Here is a 19,999-nt window from a genome sequence, read left to right on the forward strand (position 1 = left end):
CATTTAAACTGGCCAACTAAATAATAAGTCATGGTTTTAAATTCGTATCTGGTAACTAAACATAAATTTATGGAGAGAGGTGAATTAATCTCCCTGAGTTCTATGAGAGTAAAGCCAACCTGTTTTCCCAACATCACACAGAAAATAGTATATTTATAAGTGAATTACCCATTTACTGGTATGGAGCCTTCTAAGTATAGGGGGGGGGGAGGACCCTTATTTAATACCTTAAAATAATAAAGTTAATAAATGTTGCTTTTATGAAACTCAAAATAAATGACTTATTCCTATTATTTTAACTTAATGAAAGTGATTCTTTTAATTTCATTTTTAACTTCCTATCTTCTTAATACACAGAAATTAAAAAAAATTAACATCATTTTGGATTTAAAGAGAATAGCTTAATAGTTTCATTTTTTACAACTCCCAAGTCATGTTTTTCTATTCAGTTGGGTAGATTTCACCTGTTAGGTAGTAGAGTGGACCATTTCCTTATAGACCTTAACATAAGAACAAGTGTTTACTCATAGATCAGGTAGAAAGTAATTATATATGTATGTGAGCATGGATGTGTGAGTGAGGGCATAAAAATATCCTTTAGCATACCTCAAAGATACTGAACACTGAAAAAATTGTATTTCAATCCAGAATAGCTTAGTATGCTTAAAGGAGATAAAGGAGAAAAGCTATACTTTGTTGACAGACTTACGATAGAATCTTATTTTTTTTAAAAATCTGCACTAGTTTAATACTTCCTTTGATTTTAGAAGTCAACAAAAAATGGCCAAATCTTACCCAAGGCTAGGTGAGTGGGGGGGAAACCCCACTACAGTGTAAATAAATGTTCCAGAATGAATTTGGTTAATAATCAATAGAACAGTTTTTAATTATTGTTTTATATTTCAAATTCCTTATTTGAGCACATATGGGTAGAGTAACCCATCCTGGGTACAGAAAAATATAGAATAGGAAGACTAGAAAACTATATTCCTCTCCCCCTCCTCCCCAACCCCTCACCTCCTATCTCCTTATATAATTTTCTTTGGACTGATAAGTGTTTCAGAAATGTACCTTCTCCTCACATAGTCATTCAGAATCTCTATTATTGAAAATATTTAAAGTAGTTCTCATTCATTCACTTAATAACTTTTTCTAGTGTTTATTTATTGAATGGCTGCTAGACATGGAGAGCCATTTGAGAACATGTCAGATAAACAGCTTCCCTCCTTGAGCTTGTATTCCAAGTATCTTATAAGACAGAGTAAAGCAATTGTAAGGCCAAAAAAAAAAGTTTTTATTCATAGTACTCATATAATATGGGCAACTAGGTGGCACAGTGGATAGAGTGGGGGCCTGGAATCAGGAAGATTCTTTTTCCTGAGTTCAGATTCTGCCTCAGACATGTAGTAGCCATGTGATTCTGGATAAGTCATTTAACCCTGTTTGCCTCAGTTTCCTCATCTGCAAATTAGCTGGAAAAGGAAATGGCAAACCACTCCAGTATCTTTGCCAAGAAAACCTCAATGGGGTCATGAAGAATAGAAGGACCATAACTGAAAGGACTGAACAACAACAAACATCATATAATATGCTCCAGATCAGAGTTTTAAAAGAATAATCCTCTGAGAAGACATCATTTTTTTTTCTACTTTTAAATTTTGCCAATTGGCTATCAAAATAGATGATAAAATGATTTCGGGTAAATTCAATTTATTCTCTTCTGATAATAGTTGTTTGACAGGGTTCTTAGGAAGTATCTTTAGTTTTAGAATTATCTGGAAGTTTGAGAATTCTCCAAAAGAATGTTGTTTCTAAATCATGAATTATTTTGCCTCTGGCATAACAGAAGTGAGGAAAAATAGCATTTCCAACAAAGGCAGCCCCTAGAGACTTTGAAGCAAGAAAGGAGAAACCAAAGATAAATTTTATTTTCAGTACTTTCTCTCTCCAGTCTACTGGCCAATCACTCAGGAATATAATCTTGACCCTTTTCATCTTCACTTGAGTATGCGTATGGAATGGAGTTCTTCTGTTCAAGCACTCATCCTTCCATAGTGAGTGATCATTATGATGGTAAAGACTGACCTATGCAAGTACATTGTAATCCAACAAATTTCCCCTATTCTTTTATTTAGAATGTCTAAGCAATGCCATGAGGAATCCAAGCTGACTTCTTAGGGAGAATTTTCATTGGCCTTTTAGTTCTAAATGTGTTTGGTTGTATTGAGCTTGTAAATTTGTACAACATGTGTATGTTTTGTGGTGAAAGAGTTGGCTTCATCTGAAAATCTTTTTTTTCCTTCTGTGTAAACACAGATCAGGTAGTGGAATCAAGCAAACTGAGATCATCCCATTGTGCTGTCGTATTGTTTACTCTTCTCCCTTCAATTTAGGAGAGGCCATCTTCTCAGAGGATGAGGAATCATGCACTGTTTATGTGAATTACTGTTGTATCTGTGCTCTCATTGGAAAAGTCAAATTATGACTTGTGCAAGTTACACATGTGAATTTCAGTACAGGACAGAGACCAGTTTTGACTGGATGTTTTTCTCTTGAAGCTTGTAGCTAGCAAATAGCATGTGCTATCAGACATGAAAGAACTATGTAATTGACTGAAAAAAGCAAGCATACTATCCAGTAATAACATAAATGTGTTATTTTAAAATGTGGGAGGAACGCATTATGCAAAAAGAGAAACAAGATTTATTGTTTCATCCTTTTTTCTGTCCCCTCACTTCTTTTTTGAGGGGGAGGGGACTCCAACCCACAACTGAGTGGTTGTGTGTGTGTGTCTGATGGCTTATATAAACATAGATGAAGACTTCAGATGGCCAAAAATAAACATGTGAGTGTTACTGAGGAATATATTTACACAAGCCATTTGCTCAGCCTCCGAAATAATGAATAGATTGAAGATTTTAGCAAAAGAATTGGAAGGATTTTGGTGTTTCTGGTGATACCATGACTCAGTGGCAAAGAAGAGACTTTGATCAGCTTTATTTTTTAATGTTATGGGTGTTGACAGTTATTTTTCCATGAACTGGATATTTCATGTAGTTTTTACATATGTTTTTAGAAGAAATTGTCGTTTATTACTGCAATTTTAGAGAGTTGCTTGATTTCCCAGGAGAAATTTAGCAGCCAGTAAAGATTATTAGGAGCCGGTTGGTCAGGGGCAGGGGAGGTGAAGGGGTGGGAAGGAAAAAAGAGAAGTGAAGTAATAGCATTCATTATACACACACACACACACACACACACACACACACACACACACATACACACACTCACTCCTGGCAAAACTCAGATTGTTTATTTTATGCAAGACCCTTCCTTTCCTCTTTTTTGATCACACATTGACTTTACAAAAGCCTCCAACTATTTTAACATATGTGAAGCACCAATATTTCATAACTATGCAGCATACAGTTGTCTTCAGACTTGCACACGCACACATGCACACACACACACACATACACACCCTTAGGTGGTAGGAAGGGTTAACTTTTGCTTGAACAGTACACTTAGACCATCCAGGCAAATTCACTAGGTTAGCATTTCCTGCTTTCAGTTTGTTATCTTGACACATAAGTACAGTACAACAGCTGGGTTGTTCCTGGGGTTCCTGGGGGGAGCTTTATTCTCAGAGTGCTGAATTTCCTTTTCAGCTGTCAGCTGTAGGGGTGTTCAAACTTTTTACGCACCATTCCATGCCCCTAGCACCACTCTGGGACCCTGATAAAAATGCTGATAAGGTAGATGAATGGAATAATCTTCAGTTCTAGGTAGAGAAAGAACAAAGCCCAAATAACAGAGGACCATTTTCATGCAACAGGACTCTTACTTCCTTTGCTGTGAGGTAAGCTCACAGCATTTTGTATTGCTTACAACATTTAGCTGATTCTGACAGAAGTTGCTCACACCTGCTTATTAATTTGAAATTAAAATATTAGCTTTGACTGAATGAAACAATTCTCCTGATAGAAGTTGTCACCGAAAGCAGTCCCCGGCCGGCATCTATGCATGAGTGTATCTCCACACACACACACACAGGCACACTCACACACACACACACACACACACATACACACACGCACATATGTCCATTGTGGTTTTGTCTAAGTTTCTCCTTTATGAAGAAAGATGTGCCGAATATGATGCTTCCTTTCTATCTGGGCAAACGTCTTCAGAACACTTCCTAAGAAATGAATTGTATTCCAGCCAGACTTGCATGCTGCCATCCCACAGGAAATGGGTCAGCAATCCATTAAGATGCCATTAGATAATCTAATTTGGAACTTAATCTCTAAATTAACCATGCTCCATACTTGAAGCATACTTGAGAGAAAGAAAAAAAGTTTATGTTTGAATCGATAGGGGAGCCGAAGCGTGAAGAAGGCTGTTTGTTTTTTCTGTAGCTGTGGTCACGTCTCAAGCCGTCTGGTAACCAGGAGAAACCAGACATGATGTAATTCCAGATTGAACTTGAACTTCAGGGACTTAGAATGGGGGAACAATGGACCATAGGAATCAATAATGTCCATTTTCCACATGATTATGTTTGGAGTTTTAAGTTAACCTTTATGGGAGAAGCAGCAGGATCTGCAGTGTGACCAAAATGAGATGATCCAGAGACAAGATGTTAAAGTAAAGAAAACAACTTTTTCAGTGATATTTTCTGAGAAGCACTGTAGATTCCAGCAGGATTAGAAAAGTTCCCGCTCTGCAGTAAACCAGTTGCCTGTTCTGAGCACTCTTTGTTCACTTAGGTAGGACAAACTTAATCTTACGTTTCCTGTCAGATGATTTTTGGCAGCCAAACAAGAAAGGGAGGAGCGTGCTTCAGAAAATTCCCAAATGTAAACTTTGCTTATTAACCCTTTAAAGAGTAAGGAAGTATATTAAATACTTTATTTCAGGATGTTTTATATAAAGAACTAGATTTACATTTTCCACAAGCGTGCACATAAAATGTTTTGTCAGCAGGCAGGCAGGGCAGAGTTTGTTGAGTAAATGAATATTTTAGAATTTCCAATTATTGCCAGTGGTGCTATTTTTCATACAATGAATCATCTTTTATTTGAAGTTGAATTGCATGCTATATCACATATTATCAAATCATATAAAATACTGATTTGACATCAAAACAATTTAAGAAAAAGTTTTGATTATTTGAAATTTTAAAATATTGCCTTTGTAATTAGCTAGAATTATATATGGTTATTATATACATGTAAGTTGATAAATGCATATGCCCATTATAAAACAGAGTTGGCAGCATAAATAATATTATAAAATTTTAGATGCTTAAACAAGTTACGTACCTTTATAGCACTGTCCTCTATATAAGAAGCTATATTAATAATACTGATTTTTTACAAAAGGAATCATTTGTAGGTTTTTTCCTCAAGAAATGCCCTTGACTTTGTTATATATCAGATGAATTGATTTTTAAGCCAAGGAATTCACCATAAACACTAATATAAAGTAGTTTCTAAGTACATTCTCAGCCCTTTCCCTTCCATGAAGAATTATTGTATGCAAATAAGACAAGACATAACCAATAATAACAGCATGAATGAGAGAAAAGGAGCATCTGAAGGGGAAAAAATAGTCAAGTGAATGAAAAATAAATATTTTTGGGATCTTCATTTTAGCAAACATAGGGCAGATTTTAACTATCTTAAAAATATTTTAACTATTTTTTTTCCTGTTTCATTTACTTTTTCTCCCCTAAAAGTATCAATCCATATGTAGGTACCTACCTTCCACTATAGACAGCGTAGAATATACAAAGTAAATCGTCTTTATAATACTTACTTGTCAATCCATCATTTTAAAAATCTAAAATCACAAACAGAAGTTACTATATAAAATAAAACCCAGTAGTATCTTTGTCCCATTAAGGGAAAAATAAATATCAGAGAAAAGTTTGAATTTTTAACATCTTAAGAATATTATTTTTTATTTACATTCAAGTACATTCTGAGCAGTGACATTGTTGACAGAGAAAAGGGGATGTTCAAGTTTCAAGGTCTTTGTACAAAATAGATAGGGATCATTTGTAGTTGGCACATTTCATGTAGAGTAGAAGAGTTTTCAATGAAATGGCTCTCTGAGGGCCAAAAGAGGTTTTTTTGTGTGTGTTTCATTCTTAACTAGAGCAATATGAAACACTATTATTTTACCTAGTAAAGCTTATTTTTTATAGATCATGCAAAGGAATATTTTAATTCATTCAATCTAATATGACCCAACCGTTAACAATTCTGAATTGTGGACTCCAATTTGATGAGATTTTATTGTCTAGCATTTTGATGCTTGTCACTTTTCAAAGCTTCCATTTCCTAAGGAACTGCTATAAATAAGGCTATTCATTTAAGAAACAAATGCGTCTCTTTCTCTTTGCTCTCAAGCACTGTTGCTTTCACTTAGAGTAATTCCATGAAACACCTGCAAGTTATGATTTTTGGTATTTCCTAAAGAATATGTGCGAGTACCTTATAATTCAGGTAAGAGCCAGGCAGGGAGCTTTCTGAAGCAGGTGATTATTAGAAATAGTAGTCATTAGAAACCATCTTACATGTACCAAGTATCATTCAGATGGAAATATGAAGATTGTAAAATGTTCCTTAAAAATTGAGGTAGGAAAAAATTGCTTAGTATGCTATATAAAACTTAATCTTTTATTTAAATACAGTTTCATCTGAAGAGGAGTCCAAAAGCTATTTCCTACCATATTACTACCTTGGGACAGGAAATATAGAAATAGTATATTCACAGCTGAAACAGTGCCAGTTTGGGGGAAGACACAACATAATTATTGGAATTGGAGCTTAGCATTCTATACTAATTTATCCATGAGAATTTTAGTGACTCATTACTTTGGACCATAATTCATAGCCTCTTATTAATAATATTAGGAAACAATGGCCAATCCGTAAAGTTGAATATTTGCTGAGTACCATTTTTTCCATTGCACAAAGATAGATTTAATTTATATGCTCTTCCATAGTGGAAAGAACATTGAACTCAAACTTAGAAGACTGATATTTGAATCCTGGATTCATCATTGACTTGTTGAATGACATTAGGCAAATCACTTAACTTCTCTTTGGCTTTAGAAGCAATGTTGAGTCATGCAAAGAAAGTTATATTTAGAGTTGGTGGTTGTGACTTCAAAACTCTACCTGCTATTTACTAATTATGTGACCGTGAGCAAATCATAACTTTCTCACCTATAAAATGAGGATACCCCACTAAGTGATTTTTAAGGTCTATCAGCTCTAAATCTTATTATCTGTAAAATGGGGATGATGCTAGTGTATCCTACTTCAAAGGGTTTTTAAGAAGGGACAAATCTTGTACACCTGTAAAGAGCTATACAAATATGAGTTTTTACTGTCTCAAAATATCTTCGATTTCTCTCTGAATGATATTCTTGTATACAATTTATGAAATAATTGGTCACTGCAAGTATACGTACATGCAATCCAAGGCAGGAGGATTACTACCAAGACTTAATTAACCTAACTTTACTCATCTTATCAGTCAGGTTATTTCTACCATTATAGAGGAAATATATTCTTTTTGGATAAAGAGTATCACAATAATATTATTCCAAGAAAGTAATACTCATCACTTATTGTTGATTTTTAAGCTGGTACTGAAATATTATAGCAAATGCTTGTTATTGATGAAAATCTTGATCTGTTCTCTCTGCTTTATCGCCCACAGCTATTTTAGTACCCTCTAATGCATTTAGATGATTTATACATATATGAATACATACAATATCTTTTTGTTTCATTCCAGCTATGTTTATGTTTAAGTCTTTTGGAAGAGCATTTATTATTTTTAAAATAAACATAGGGCTGCCCATGATTGAATCCGTATGTAAAAACATGGAAGGTATTTCTGTTGTCTTTTAAGATGTTGTAGAAATGGATCTTATGACATTTTATAAAATGTTTAATCAGTGAGATGTACAATATTTCCATTATCCAGTAGATTCATAAAATCTCAGAATTTGAAAGGATTTCAGAGGTCAGATAATTTAGACCTTGCCTAACTCTCCTGCTCTTTTCAGTATATCCATCAATTGGTAATTCAGGCTACTTGAAGCCCTCTCTAATGATGAGGAACTCACTCTCACTACAAGAAGACCATTACATTATTGTCCATTTCTAATTAGTAAGAGGGTTTCTTTTTTGCTTTTGTCAAGTGAAAATGTCCCATTTTGTAATTCTACCTAGTTCTGCCTTGTAGGAAGAAGTATAACATGCCTAACCCCTATTCCACAGGACAAGACTCTATTATGTACTACCATTTCTCTTTTCCAGGTTAGAGATTCTCAGTTTCTACAACAAATCTTTGAATGGCATGCTTCTTAGTTTCCTCATCCTCCTCTGGATATACCCAGAATTGGACATAATATCCCACATCTGGCCTGACCAGGTTGGAGATCAATTACTTTCCTCACTGTGGACAATATACTTATCTTAATGTAGCCTAAGATGCCATTAGCCTTTTTTGGGCTTCTATACATTTTTTGTTGTTTTATATTGAGATGATAGTCCACTAAAACTCACTTTTTTACATGAAATTATTTCTAACCATGTTTCCCCTATGATAGACTCTTGAAGTTGATCCTTTTAACTGTCATGATGAACTTGACTTATGTGGAGGGGGTTGAGTAGAAGGGTCTGAACCTGTGATTTCACAGTAATCCAAAATTTCAGAGTTAGAAGTGATTTTCAGAGAAATTCCATATCTGAAAAAAAAATAGTCCCAGATAATATTCTTGATAGGCTCAGTCATGCAGCCTCTGAAGGTGTATACTAAAGAGGAAAGAGGAGCCAACTACATTCAGAGGGAGTCCTTTCTACATTTAGACTTCTCTGATTGTTGATTCCTTCTCTGTTTTGGATCATCAACTCATCTGTAACTTCTAAGTTTAGAATATTGTCTGGATGATTGGTCAAGTTAATTGTTCATGATCACATAGCCAGTATATACAGTCAGGATTTGAAACCAGGTGTTCTTGCCTCTAAAATCAGCTTCATGAGTCTCAGTGTCTACTTCTGTAAGATGAAATACCTGAACCAGATGACCTCTAAGGTTCCTTCCAGATCTAGACCTATGAATCTTTGATTCTTTATCCAGTATGCCCTGCATTTTCTTAATATTACTATGCTTAGCCTTATACTTCAGACTTCTTAGATGTTTTTTTTAATTCCAGTTCTACCATCTAATATATTAGCTCTACTCACAAGCTTTATATGATTTGCAAAAGGGGAAACTTACTCTTTATGTCATCACTCAAATCATTGATAAAAATATTAAACAAAACAGAGCCAAGGACAGGGCTCCATGATATTGCACCAGAGAGCTTTTTCAAGTATAGCATTGATCAATTAGTCAACATTCTTTGGAAACTATTCATCAAGTATCTATTTAACTGCATTATATTATAGATGTCTTTCCATTTGGTTCCCAAAGATATTGTTAAAGATTTTGTAAAATGTTTTGCTGGAATCCAGGTGGGCTTTGCCCATGGAATTCTCTGATCTATTCATTCATTCATTCACTCATTCATTCATTCATTCATTTATTCATTTTATTGGGATAGTGTAGTTTGACTTTTTCGTTAACAATGCCATGCTGTTTGTAGGATCATCTCTTCCCTTTTTTCAGTACTCACCAACTACCACATTTAATAATTTGTTCCAGAACTTTACCAAGAATCAATGATTATCCAACTGAAGTTTCTTTCCTTTTTAAAAAACTAAGTTATAGTACCATGGCATCTCTCTCATTTAACAAATTCCTAAAAGATCACTGACTTGTTCAACAGCTGTATCTGCTATTTTTCAGTATCCTGAGATGTAGTTCCAGTGGACCAGGTTACTTGAATGCATTAAGGGTACCTCTCATTTTTTGCTTATCATGGAGTTCAATTCTTTATTAGCTATTTTATTATTTTACTTCTCAGGCTAGAGATGCTTCTCTTTGGTGAAGAAATTAGAAATAAAATAACAATTAAACAGTGCTACCTTTTATTTGTTACCAACTATTATTTTCCCAATCATTACAACATTGCTATTTCTTTTTTATCTTTTTCTTTCCACAATATAGCTTTTTAAAAAAAATAGCTTATTTTTGTTCTTAGAATTTCTCATAAACTTTAGCACCATGGAAGATATTAGCCTTCATGATATTCTATTATAGGGTCTAACTTCTTCATTCATTGAACTACTTGCCCTTGCTTTCATTTCTTATACTTATCTCTTTTAAACCCAAGTTTTTCAAAGATTTCTTCTGTGTTTAGACATTTTCCATTTCCCTTTCCTTCATTTCATCACTATAATTTTGTTTTTGAGATTTGCCATCTTATAAGCTGACTTACCTTTTAGAGTCCAAGGTCATAGTATCCTACATATGCTACTCCTAAGTTCTTTGAAATACATGTCAGGCCTTGCATGGCTGTGACCTTCCAATGTTCCTAACACATTGGTTCAACAAACCATTTCTTTTTTCTCAGTCATAAAAGAAGGAGAAAGATAATGATGAGTTTTAAATAATTCAGTCAGAAGTAATCATTTCTAAAAGATGAAACTCTCAGTACAACAAGTCAAGAATGTGTCAAGTTCCCATTTAGCAGAGCATGTCACCTCTCTTCAAAAACCATATTCTAACTCCATGCCAGCTTTGTAATCTATATCAGGATTTCTCATCCAGTACTTCTGTCCAGTCTGGTGGTCTTTAATTCATTCCTGCCACCATTCATTTTCTTTTTTCTTTCCTTTGATCCTCAATCAAATGCTCTCCATCAAGCTTTAATCAATTGATCAATCAAAAAACATGTGTTATGTATCAGGCACTATGCTGAATTAAGTGTTGAGAATACAATAAAAGATTAAACCAGCAAGCAGGTACGTAAAGAAGACAAAAAAATAGCAGTCCCTGCCCTCAAGGAGTTCACATTCTAATGAGGGAGACAAAATGAAAACATTACATAAAAGAAATATACAGTGTAGATGGGAGGTAAACTCAAAGGGGAAGACACTGTCAGATGGCCAGAGTCAGAGAGAGAGGAGTGTCGTGGAAGTACTATAGATGGTGGAATTTGAGTTGAGATTTGATGGAAGCCAGAAAAAAATTAGAGGTAGAGTTGAGGATGGCAGGAGGGATAGCCAGGGCAAAGTCACAGGGAAAGGAGTTTTGTATATGAGGAACATTAAATAGGCCAGTGTATTTGGATTTCTTAGAAGTTGTGGAAAGAAGTAAAATAAGAAAACTAGAAAGGTAGGAAGGAGAAAGATTATGAAAAGTTTTAAATAAAAAAACAAAGAGAACTTTATATTTTATCCTGGAGGCAGCATGGAGTCATTGGAATTTGTTGAATAGTGGGTTGATGTAATTAGACCCAGACTTTAGGAAAATAGTTTTGCAGCTGAGTGGGTTAGAGTGAGTGGAGAGTTGAGTCAGGAACGCCAATGAGAAGACTTTTGCAGTAGTCAAATGAGAGGTGATAAGGGCCTGAACTAAGTTGGTGGCTGTGTAAATTGAGAGAAGAGGATGTATATTAAAGACATGAAGGTGAAAATGAAGATATGGCCAAAGGTTGGATATGGAAGGTGAGAGTGAGGACTTGAAGACAGTAGCAAAATTGTGAGCCAGTTTAACTGAGAAGATGTTGTTCCTTCTATAGAGAAATCAAGAAGAGGGAAAGGTTTTGGGGAAAAGATAATGAGTTGTTTTGGACATGTTGAGTTTGAGATGTTTATGGTGCATCTAGTGCAATATTTCTAAAAGGTGACTGATGATGGGAATCTGGAAATGTGAAGGTAAAACTGGGGCTCCAGAGAGAGTTTAGAGCTGGATATATATAACAGAAGGATTCCTCTATAAGGACATAATAATTGAACCTATAGGAGTTGACAAGATTACCAAATGAAAGAGTATAGAGAAAAGAGAGAGGAGGGCTTTGGGGGACACTTCTAATAAGGCTTCCACACAAGTTACCATCTTCTTGTTGTAAAATCCTACCCTATCTCTACTTCTTTCCTCTTTTTCTAGAACAATTCTTTCATTTCTATATTTTTGTCCCAAATCATCCCTCAAAATCTCCATACTACTTATGAGGCCAAATTTTCCTATTTATATTAATCTCATTTCCCAGACTCTTCTCATTGAAATGTCTAAATATGCATCCATTGGTATAGTTTCTGCTCCCCTTCCCTTTCATAAGTCTTCCATAATCTTGCCTGATTTATTCCACTAGAAGGATCCAACATGTCAAAAGTATGTGTATAATTTAAGGAGAGAATTAGCCCTCACAACTTGGGAGTGGGGACAGAAGGGATCAGGAAAGGCTTCTTGAAGGAGGTGGAATATCAGCTAGGGCTTCTTGGAGGTGGAGGTGATGATAGACTAATTCCAGGCATGGGGATAGCATATTCCACAAAAGGGAAGAGAGTGGGAAATGGAATGACAGCATTTAGAAAAAAAAGGAAGTAGACCCATTTGGCTGGAACTCGTATATATGTAGCAGACAGTTGCCATTTTGTTTAATTCAAATTATGGCACAAGAAATATTAGAATGGCATCTCATTTTCAAAAAGTAGGAGAGAGAGATAGCTTTTTTCTTTAGGTCTCCTTTTACTTCTACTATTACTCCAGTAGACATAAATTAGATGTATTTACAAGAGGTCAGAATCTGGTCGAGTGGGATTTGTAATAATGAAAAGCTGTTCAATAAAAGTAAGAAGCTCTACTTTTCATCATGCATGCATATTGTGGTAGCACATTCCAGAAATGAGGCAGGTACACATTGCCTGTGTTTTACCTCATATTAAGGTATTTAAGGCAATATTGTTGGTGTTCTTGCTTCCCTCCCTTCTTTAAAATGTACTTTGTTGAGCAGGCTTCGTAATGAGCAAATACAGTGTTTTTAGTCACGTCCACCCCATAATTCACTTCCCTCTTTATCACCTTGCTTTTTACTGCTCAAATTTCAGCAAAGGAAAACAACAAAAACAAAGTATATGTATATTTGAAGATTATAACTATTTGTTGAATGGAATTGAAATATGTATTTCTCAGGAGACTCATTTGGGTATTTAGCATAAGATGTGGATATATTCTCATTTGTATTCTGTCACTTGGTGCTTAGAGACACAAACAGCTTGGTGGTAGAGAGGCAACAAGTCCTAATATTAGAAACTTCCAGCCATTCACATTCAATTCTGTTCTGAATTGTAACAATCAAGATCCTGAGACTCAGCCATTCTGGCTTATTGAAATGTGACTATTCAACTGTATACTATTAATATGTCTACATGTAAAGAAAACTAAATATAAATGATTGATATTTACACTTGTCACTTGGAATATTTATATAATTTGAGGCTAAAAGGATTTTGCACTTGAATGATCTGGATAATTTCTTCAATTTTCCATTTCTCTTTCTGTTGTTGTCATAGCCTTTTAAGTAAAATTCAGGATTTGCCACAGGGAAACCCCCAAACCCTAACATGGCCTTGTGCCTTATAATTCTGAAGTCAACTTACAAATTGGTAATAAGAGACTTGTAAAACTCATACAAGGGGTCTGCATAGTGTTAATGTAAGGGATTTATTCTTCCCCAAGGGTCCATAAACAGTATTGACAAATATATTGCATGCTGCAATTTTGACATGGTCATAATGTAGGATAGGAGGTTTGAAAGGTTTAAATAAACATCTAAATTAAATTTGTTAGTCATACTACAGCAAGAGCCCTGTAAGTCTAACAGCAATTTATTTTTATTGAACATTTTCCAAAGAATAAAAAATATCAATCTCTTACAAAGTACAGGATAAGGAACCCACTATAACAATGACAGCAACAACAAAAACCAGCTATGTATTTATATTCAGTTTAGTGGCTATATTCATGTTGTTGTCTCCTTTTAAGAATAAGTCACACCTACTTTGAATCACTAAAATGTACTATGTTTCATTAAGAAGACAATCTTCTTTAAGAAGACAAATTTTCTTTCCAGTCTGATTTTCTTACCAGTCAGTTAAATTGGGGATGTTATGTTTAATTTTTTTTCCCACTAGAAGCATTAGATTTGGGTCAAACTTTAGTTTTTGTAGTATTGACTTCTCATTTGAGATTTTTGTATTTTCCTTAGGAGTCTCAGAAAGAATATATTACTTAGTGTGTCTCAGATTGGAAAGGTATGAAGCAAAAAAAAAAAAAAAACAAACAAACTCCAAAACACAGTTGAACATATATAAACTAGAAGGAAAAAGAAAGGCATTGAAACAATTAAGCCTCTTACAAGTGGCTCTGATTTTGGATATTTTTGTTCTTTTGAATTACAGTTCTTATCAAATAGATTTGAGTTCATCTTTTTTCCCCTTTAAAGGGAATTAATTCCTTTTGCAGGCTTGCTCTAAATATCTCTCAATACATCTTTTGAAATTCAAAAAAATTGTTTTGTAGGTGATAGCATAATAGTGTTCATTGAAACCTATAATCACAATAAAGTTACTTTTTATTATAGAAATGCAAGCTAGCATAGAAAAATATACTTTAGAAATGTAGAGCAGCTTGAGTTGAAATCAAATCTAAAATTGCAAGAAAATATAGATGCTTTTTTTCTTTTTAGAATTCTAATTCAAAAATATGCTCATAGAAAACCATATAAGTAAGCTAGAGTTTTACATAGACTTATTTTTCTTTCATATCTGTAAGTTTAATAATAGTAGCTATATAGCACTTGCTCTGTGTCAAGCACCATAGTATGTGCTTTACAATTATCTGATTTTATCCTTGCAATGACTCTGAGAGGTTAGGTGCTATTATTATTCCCATTTTACAGATGAGGAAACTGAGACCAACAGAAGTTAAGCTACATGCCCATGGTCACACAGCTAGTAAGTGTCTGAGGTTGGGTTTGAATTTGGGTCTTTCTTATTTCAGACCCAGTTATCCAGCTCTATCCACTGTGCTACCCAGCTGTTGATTTTATTGGTTGAGGGAACTCCAGTGAGGATACTATCTTTATCAGTCCAAGATCAGCAAGTATCATGAAACTTCCAGTCTAACAGGGTAGCCTGGAGCTTGATAGGGTAAATGACTTGCCCAGGCTCACTCACACAATATGTAGAAGAGGTTGGACTTGAACTTAGCTCGTTCTATTTATTCTAAGGACAACTCTTATCCACTATTTCCATGTTTCCTTTCCATGTGGGTACTAGCAAAGATAGATAGATGTGTGTGTTTGTGTGTAAGTGTGTGCATGCATTACTGTACATGTGTGTATATGTATTCATGTATATATACATATAAACACATCTATCCCTAATCTTTTCTTCCAAATGTTAGAACATAGTTGCTTTTGTACATGGAACTGAAAGTGTGAATAAAAGTAAGATTATTTGTGCTGCTCACAAGGATTTAAAATAGAAAGAACAGGTAGGATTTTAGCATCAGAAATCAAAGTAAAGACTCTGATCCAGGCTCATTATTTTATCATTGAGAAAACGAAGGAAAACCCTGAGAAGTGACTTTTTCCTTTCTCAGAGTCAGCAAGGTAGCAAAACTGGGATTTGGGGTCATGCCTTGTCCCCAGGCCAGAACCCTTTCCCCTATAGCACAACTGCAATGCCCATGCCCATTTTGCCCCAAATAACCTATAATTTTAAAAAGCTGATGGCAAATTACAGTGAAAAATGCATGACAGAATGAAGGATAATCCAGTTTGTTTTTAAAAAGAACACTTTGGGTCTGCAACGACTAAATTGCCAAATTGTTACATGGTGATATGTTGGTTACCAATCATGTAATAGTAGCACAGCATAAAAATGGGACCCTCAATCACCTCTCAAAATAACCAAAATATCCAAATCATGCCATTTTCCATAGTTTCCCTTTTCTTTTGTCACTTGGCTATTACCTTAATTTCTCCTCAGTACATTGCTGCAGAGAGCATCCTGGCAGAATGCAGAGCATCCGTTATCTTGGTCAGAGGCTACGGAGAGTCAAATATTGAGACGTATTTTCTTAACTTACATGAGAAAGCAAGACCAGAACCTTAATTAAGCTCTGGTTACATCTGTGATGAGGTCATGGAAGAGGACAGAAAAGGCAAGAAGAAAAATCATTAAAATGCTAACATGGAGGGAATCCCCATATGTCACATAATGGTCCTCTCTCACAAATGTGTATTTTCTATAAACTCTCCAGTTCCATTTGGGGAAGTGATGGTGACTTTACTGAAAAAAAAAAGAGTTGGAGTTAAAATCTAAGTGTGGTCAACATTCCTCTCATTAGTCACAGTAATAATGTGTGGACCTTTCTCTGGGGGAAGTTTTATTTATTTCTATAATGGAGGAAGAGAAATCTTTTACCTTCTCTAGGTAGCCTTCTTCATGTCCATTCAACTATATAGATATCGAATTTATGGCCATGTTAACATTTGGTTACATAGGGTTAAAAAAAGACTGAATGATAAAAGTGATGTTTTGACACATTTATAGAAGTTGTGTACTAATTGTTTTTTCTCTATGTAATATTTCACATGTCTAAACAATTTAAAAAAGAATATCCTCAACTAGATTAGATTTCAGTGATCTCTTCTTTGCCCTACTTGGGTTTTTGGCCTTAATTTTGTCTTGCTTTCTATGAAAGAAGCAGACCACGTAATATATGCCTAAAATGCTAATAACACAATTGATTATAACCCATTTAATATATTGTCTTAGTCTATAAGTGTGAGCTATAATGTCAAGAGCTCAAGTGGCATTCACAAGATCACCAATCTCATTTCTCTTATCTATTGATGGTCAGATGTATATGAATATTGCTTGTCATATGTCGTTACAGATTTTTAAATCATATTTCTTTTTTTTTTCCTTTCCCTCTCTCCCTCTTCAACAGTCCTGGTACCTGGGCTAGCTTGGTCCCTTTTCAAGTATCAAACAGGACACCAATCCTGCCAACAAATGTCCAAAATTATGGTTTGAACATAATTGGAGAACCTTTCCTTCAAGCAGAAACAAGCAACTGAGGGAAAACCAAAAGAACAACAACAACAACAACAACAACAAAAATCACACAACAAAATTTTTAAAACGGAAAAACAGAAAAGAAATGAAAAAAAAATAAAGGAAGACGGGACAAAAAAAGAAACTGAAGAAAGAAGAAAAAAAAAACATAGACCAGCAATTGCAGCACTTACAATCACTAATTCCCTTAAGGTTGAAACTGTAATGACATAAAAAGGGTCGATGATATTTCACTGATGGGTAGAGCGCAGCCCCTGCTAAGTAGCCTTTGTTATATGAAGTCCGCTGGGAAATAGATGTTCTGTCTCGATGACAATATATTTTAACTGACTTTCTAGATGCCTTAATATTTGCATGATAAGCTAGTTTTCTTGGTTTAGTATTCTTGTTGTTTACGCATGGAATCACTATTCCTGGTTATCTCACAAAACAAAGGCTAGGAGGCGGCCTTAGAGCTGCCAGATGACAAGGGCCTTGAGCCAGCCATTTTGTAAACACTCTGATTTCTAAAAGTTAAAAAATAAATACAAGCTCTGTAGCCTTTAGTTATCAGTACAGATTTATTCAACTTTGGCCCTTAACCCAGCCTTTTCCAGTGTGTAACCCAGTTTGAAATCTTAAAAAAAAGAAAAAAAAAGAAAAAAAAGAAAAAAATCAGTCTGAACACAAAGGCTCTATGGAAGAAATGCCTCTATGTAGGTAAAGTGTTATCTCTGCATGCAACAGTAAAAATTAATATAATATTTTCCCCACAAAAGAAACACTTAACAGAGGCAAGTGCAATTTAAAAATTTATATCTAAAGGGGAATCATCATTATAAGTCCTTCAGCCCTTGGACTCTAAATTGAGGGGATTAAAAAGAATTTAAAATAATTTTGAACGAATTTATTTTCCCCTCAGTTTTTGAGGGCATTCAAAGGCATTAAATCAAGACAAATCATGTGCTTGAGAAAAAAAAAGAAATTAATAGAAACACAGCACTTATGTTGGTTTAGCTGCTGCCTCCGTGGAGGTAGGATTTATTTATTTAAAATTACTGGTTGCATCAAGAACCCATAGGGTGTACAAAAGGTTCTCTACAATCTGCATCACAGAGACAAAGAGGCAGGCAAATCCATGTCACAAGGGCAAAGCTTACAGTTTACAAACTGGGAAAGAAAGAGGGGTGGGATATAAAAATGCACTCTTGAGAAAACAGAAGTCATCAGGGTGCTGGAAACTTGCATGGTGCTTTCAGAAATTAGCCTTGTTCAACAAATTTCTCGTATTGACAGGACTGTAGTGTGCATGGGCAGACACATTTTGCCTCTATGTCTCTTAAAATTTTAATTAAACAAAAATACTCTTTCCAGTAATCCTAATTTGCACGAAGATATAATGTCCACATTACGTGCCTTGCCTTGAAATCTAAAAAAGTGACATCACTACACTTGTTTTGCTGCATTTATTATAATTTTAAATCTTTACCATTTTTATGACAAAATATTTTGTACTCCAGATGAAAAAAAATGTGTGACATCATGGATTTTTTAGACAGTTATACCTTTATCTCACATTTATAAAGCATATCATGGCTGTGTATAGTTGCCGCTTAAAAATTGTAATCGACCAGCAATATTTTCAGTATTTTGGTGTTTTTTCTATTAACCTTTCATGTTTTTCATCTTCCAATTAATATTTGGGGAGGGGGGGGTTTCAAATTTATACGAATTATGCAATACCAAGTTTTGCCTATGTAGGTAGTGCTTTTAGCTGTATTGGTTATTATAGGTAAGTACACAGATTTAAAAAAGAAAAAAAGAAAAAAAAGAATGATGTATGCTTTTTTTTTGTTTGTTTGTTTTAATTGACCAAAGTGGGTACTGCTATTTTTGCAGTGTGATGAGGTCCTTTTGTGTACTGAGAGATGGACAGGGGATTTTTTTTTATACATACATATATATATATATTCTGGGGTGGGTGGGAGGATTTTTAACACTTTACAGTGTAGCTGTGAAGCAGTGTACCCTTAGACAGGCATGGGCTGCAAAGCGACTGTTCTGCCTACTGTGACAAACTTTAAAAATAGGTTCCCTCTCGTTAACTTCCCACCTGGGGTGCAAGCTGAACTCATTTCTGGATTTAAACACACACATGCACGCACACACGCATGCACACACACATATACACACACACAGACAAGTAAAAAGGAATGAATTCTGTTGGAGGCAGACTTGGCTTGAGGAAACTATTCTATTTTGTTTGTTTTTTCTTGAGAGGTCAAGACCCACAGTGAGAGTGAGGCCATCTCATACTTGGCAAAGATATCTTTTTCAAAGTCCACTTTAGAGGGTGTTTCTCACTCATGGTTCTACCTAGGGACACACTTTCTTTCACGTAACACAGCCCCCATTGGAGGAACTACTGCCTTTTCTTCCCTTCCTCCCCCTTGGTCTCCACCCCCAGACTTCTAGCCTGTCCAACTCTTCATTGGATGATGATGGAGTGTGTGATTTACCCGTGTCTTGATATTACATACTGATGGCAGTTACTAGATTTTTTTTTTTTACATCCAAAAGGTCAAACAGAGAGTTGCTATTCTTGAATGTATTTGGACTGGTAGATATCAGTGAATTGAGTTCATCTCAAGGGAGGAAGAAAAAAAAATTAACCATCAAAAGGTTCTATTTGTACCCATCCTTTCTGATTAGGAAGGGGAGGGAGGGTGAAGAAATAATTTTCCTGTGGACAAATTCAGCCCTCTAGAAGATGATAGATTAAAAAAAAAAAGGAATAGCACCTCACATTGATATTTGATCCTAAATACTTTGGGGGAAGGAGGAGCACCAAAACTTTATATTGTTTATGTTTTCTTTTCTCCCAGAGTCCATAGAGTCAATTCATTAATGGAAAGAATAGCTCTTAGAATTAGGGAAACATGGTAGATTGTCTTGAGGAC

The 19,999-nt window shown here is 34.9% G+C and overlaps 1 protein-coding gene across 16 annotated transcripts in view; it reads left to right on the top strand.

The window, feature by feature from the left end:
- Nucleotides 1-19,999, top strand: part of NFIB (nuclear factor I B) — a 293,450-nt gene that overhangs the window by 269,934 nt on the left and 3,517 nt on the right. For all 16 annotated transcript variants that reach the window (XM_056805360.1, XM_007499573.3, XM_007499576.2 and 13 more), the window contains one exon: nt 16,933-19,999. This exon is cut by the window's right edge and continues 3,517 nt beyond it. In XM_056805360.1, coding sequence (XP_056661338.1) covers nt 16,933-17,062 — 130 coding nt within the window. In that variant the 3' untranslated portion in view covers nt 17,063-19,999. The remainder of the gene's footprint in view (nt 1-16,932) is intronic.

The sequence above is a fragment of the Monodelphis domestica genome, chromosome 7, assembly GCF_027887165.1.
Source record: "Monodelphis domestica isolate mMonDom1 chromosome 7, mMonDom1.pri, whole genome shotgun sequence".
NCBI lineage: Eukaryota > Metazoa > Chordata > Mammalia > Didelphimorphia > Didelphidae > Monodelphis > Monodelphis domestica.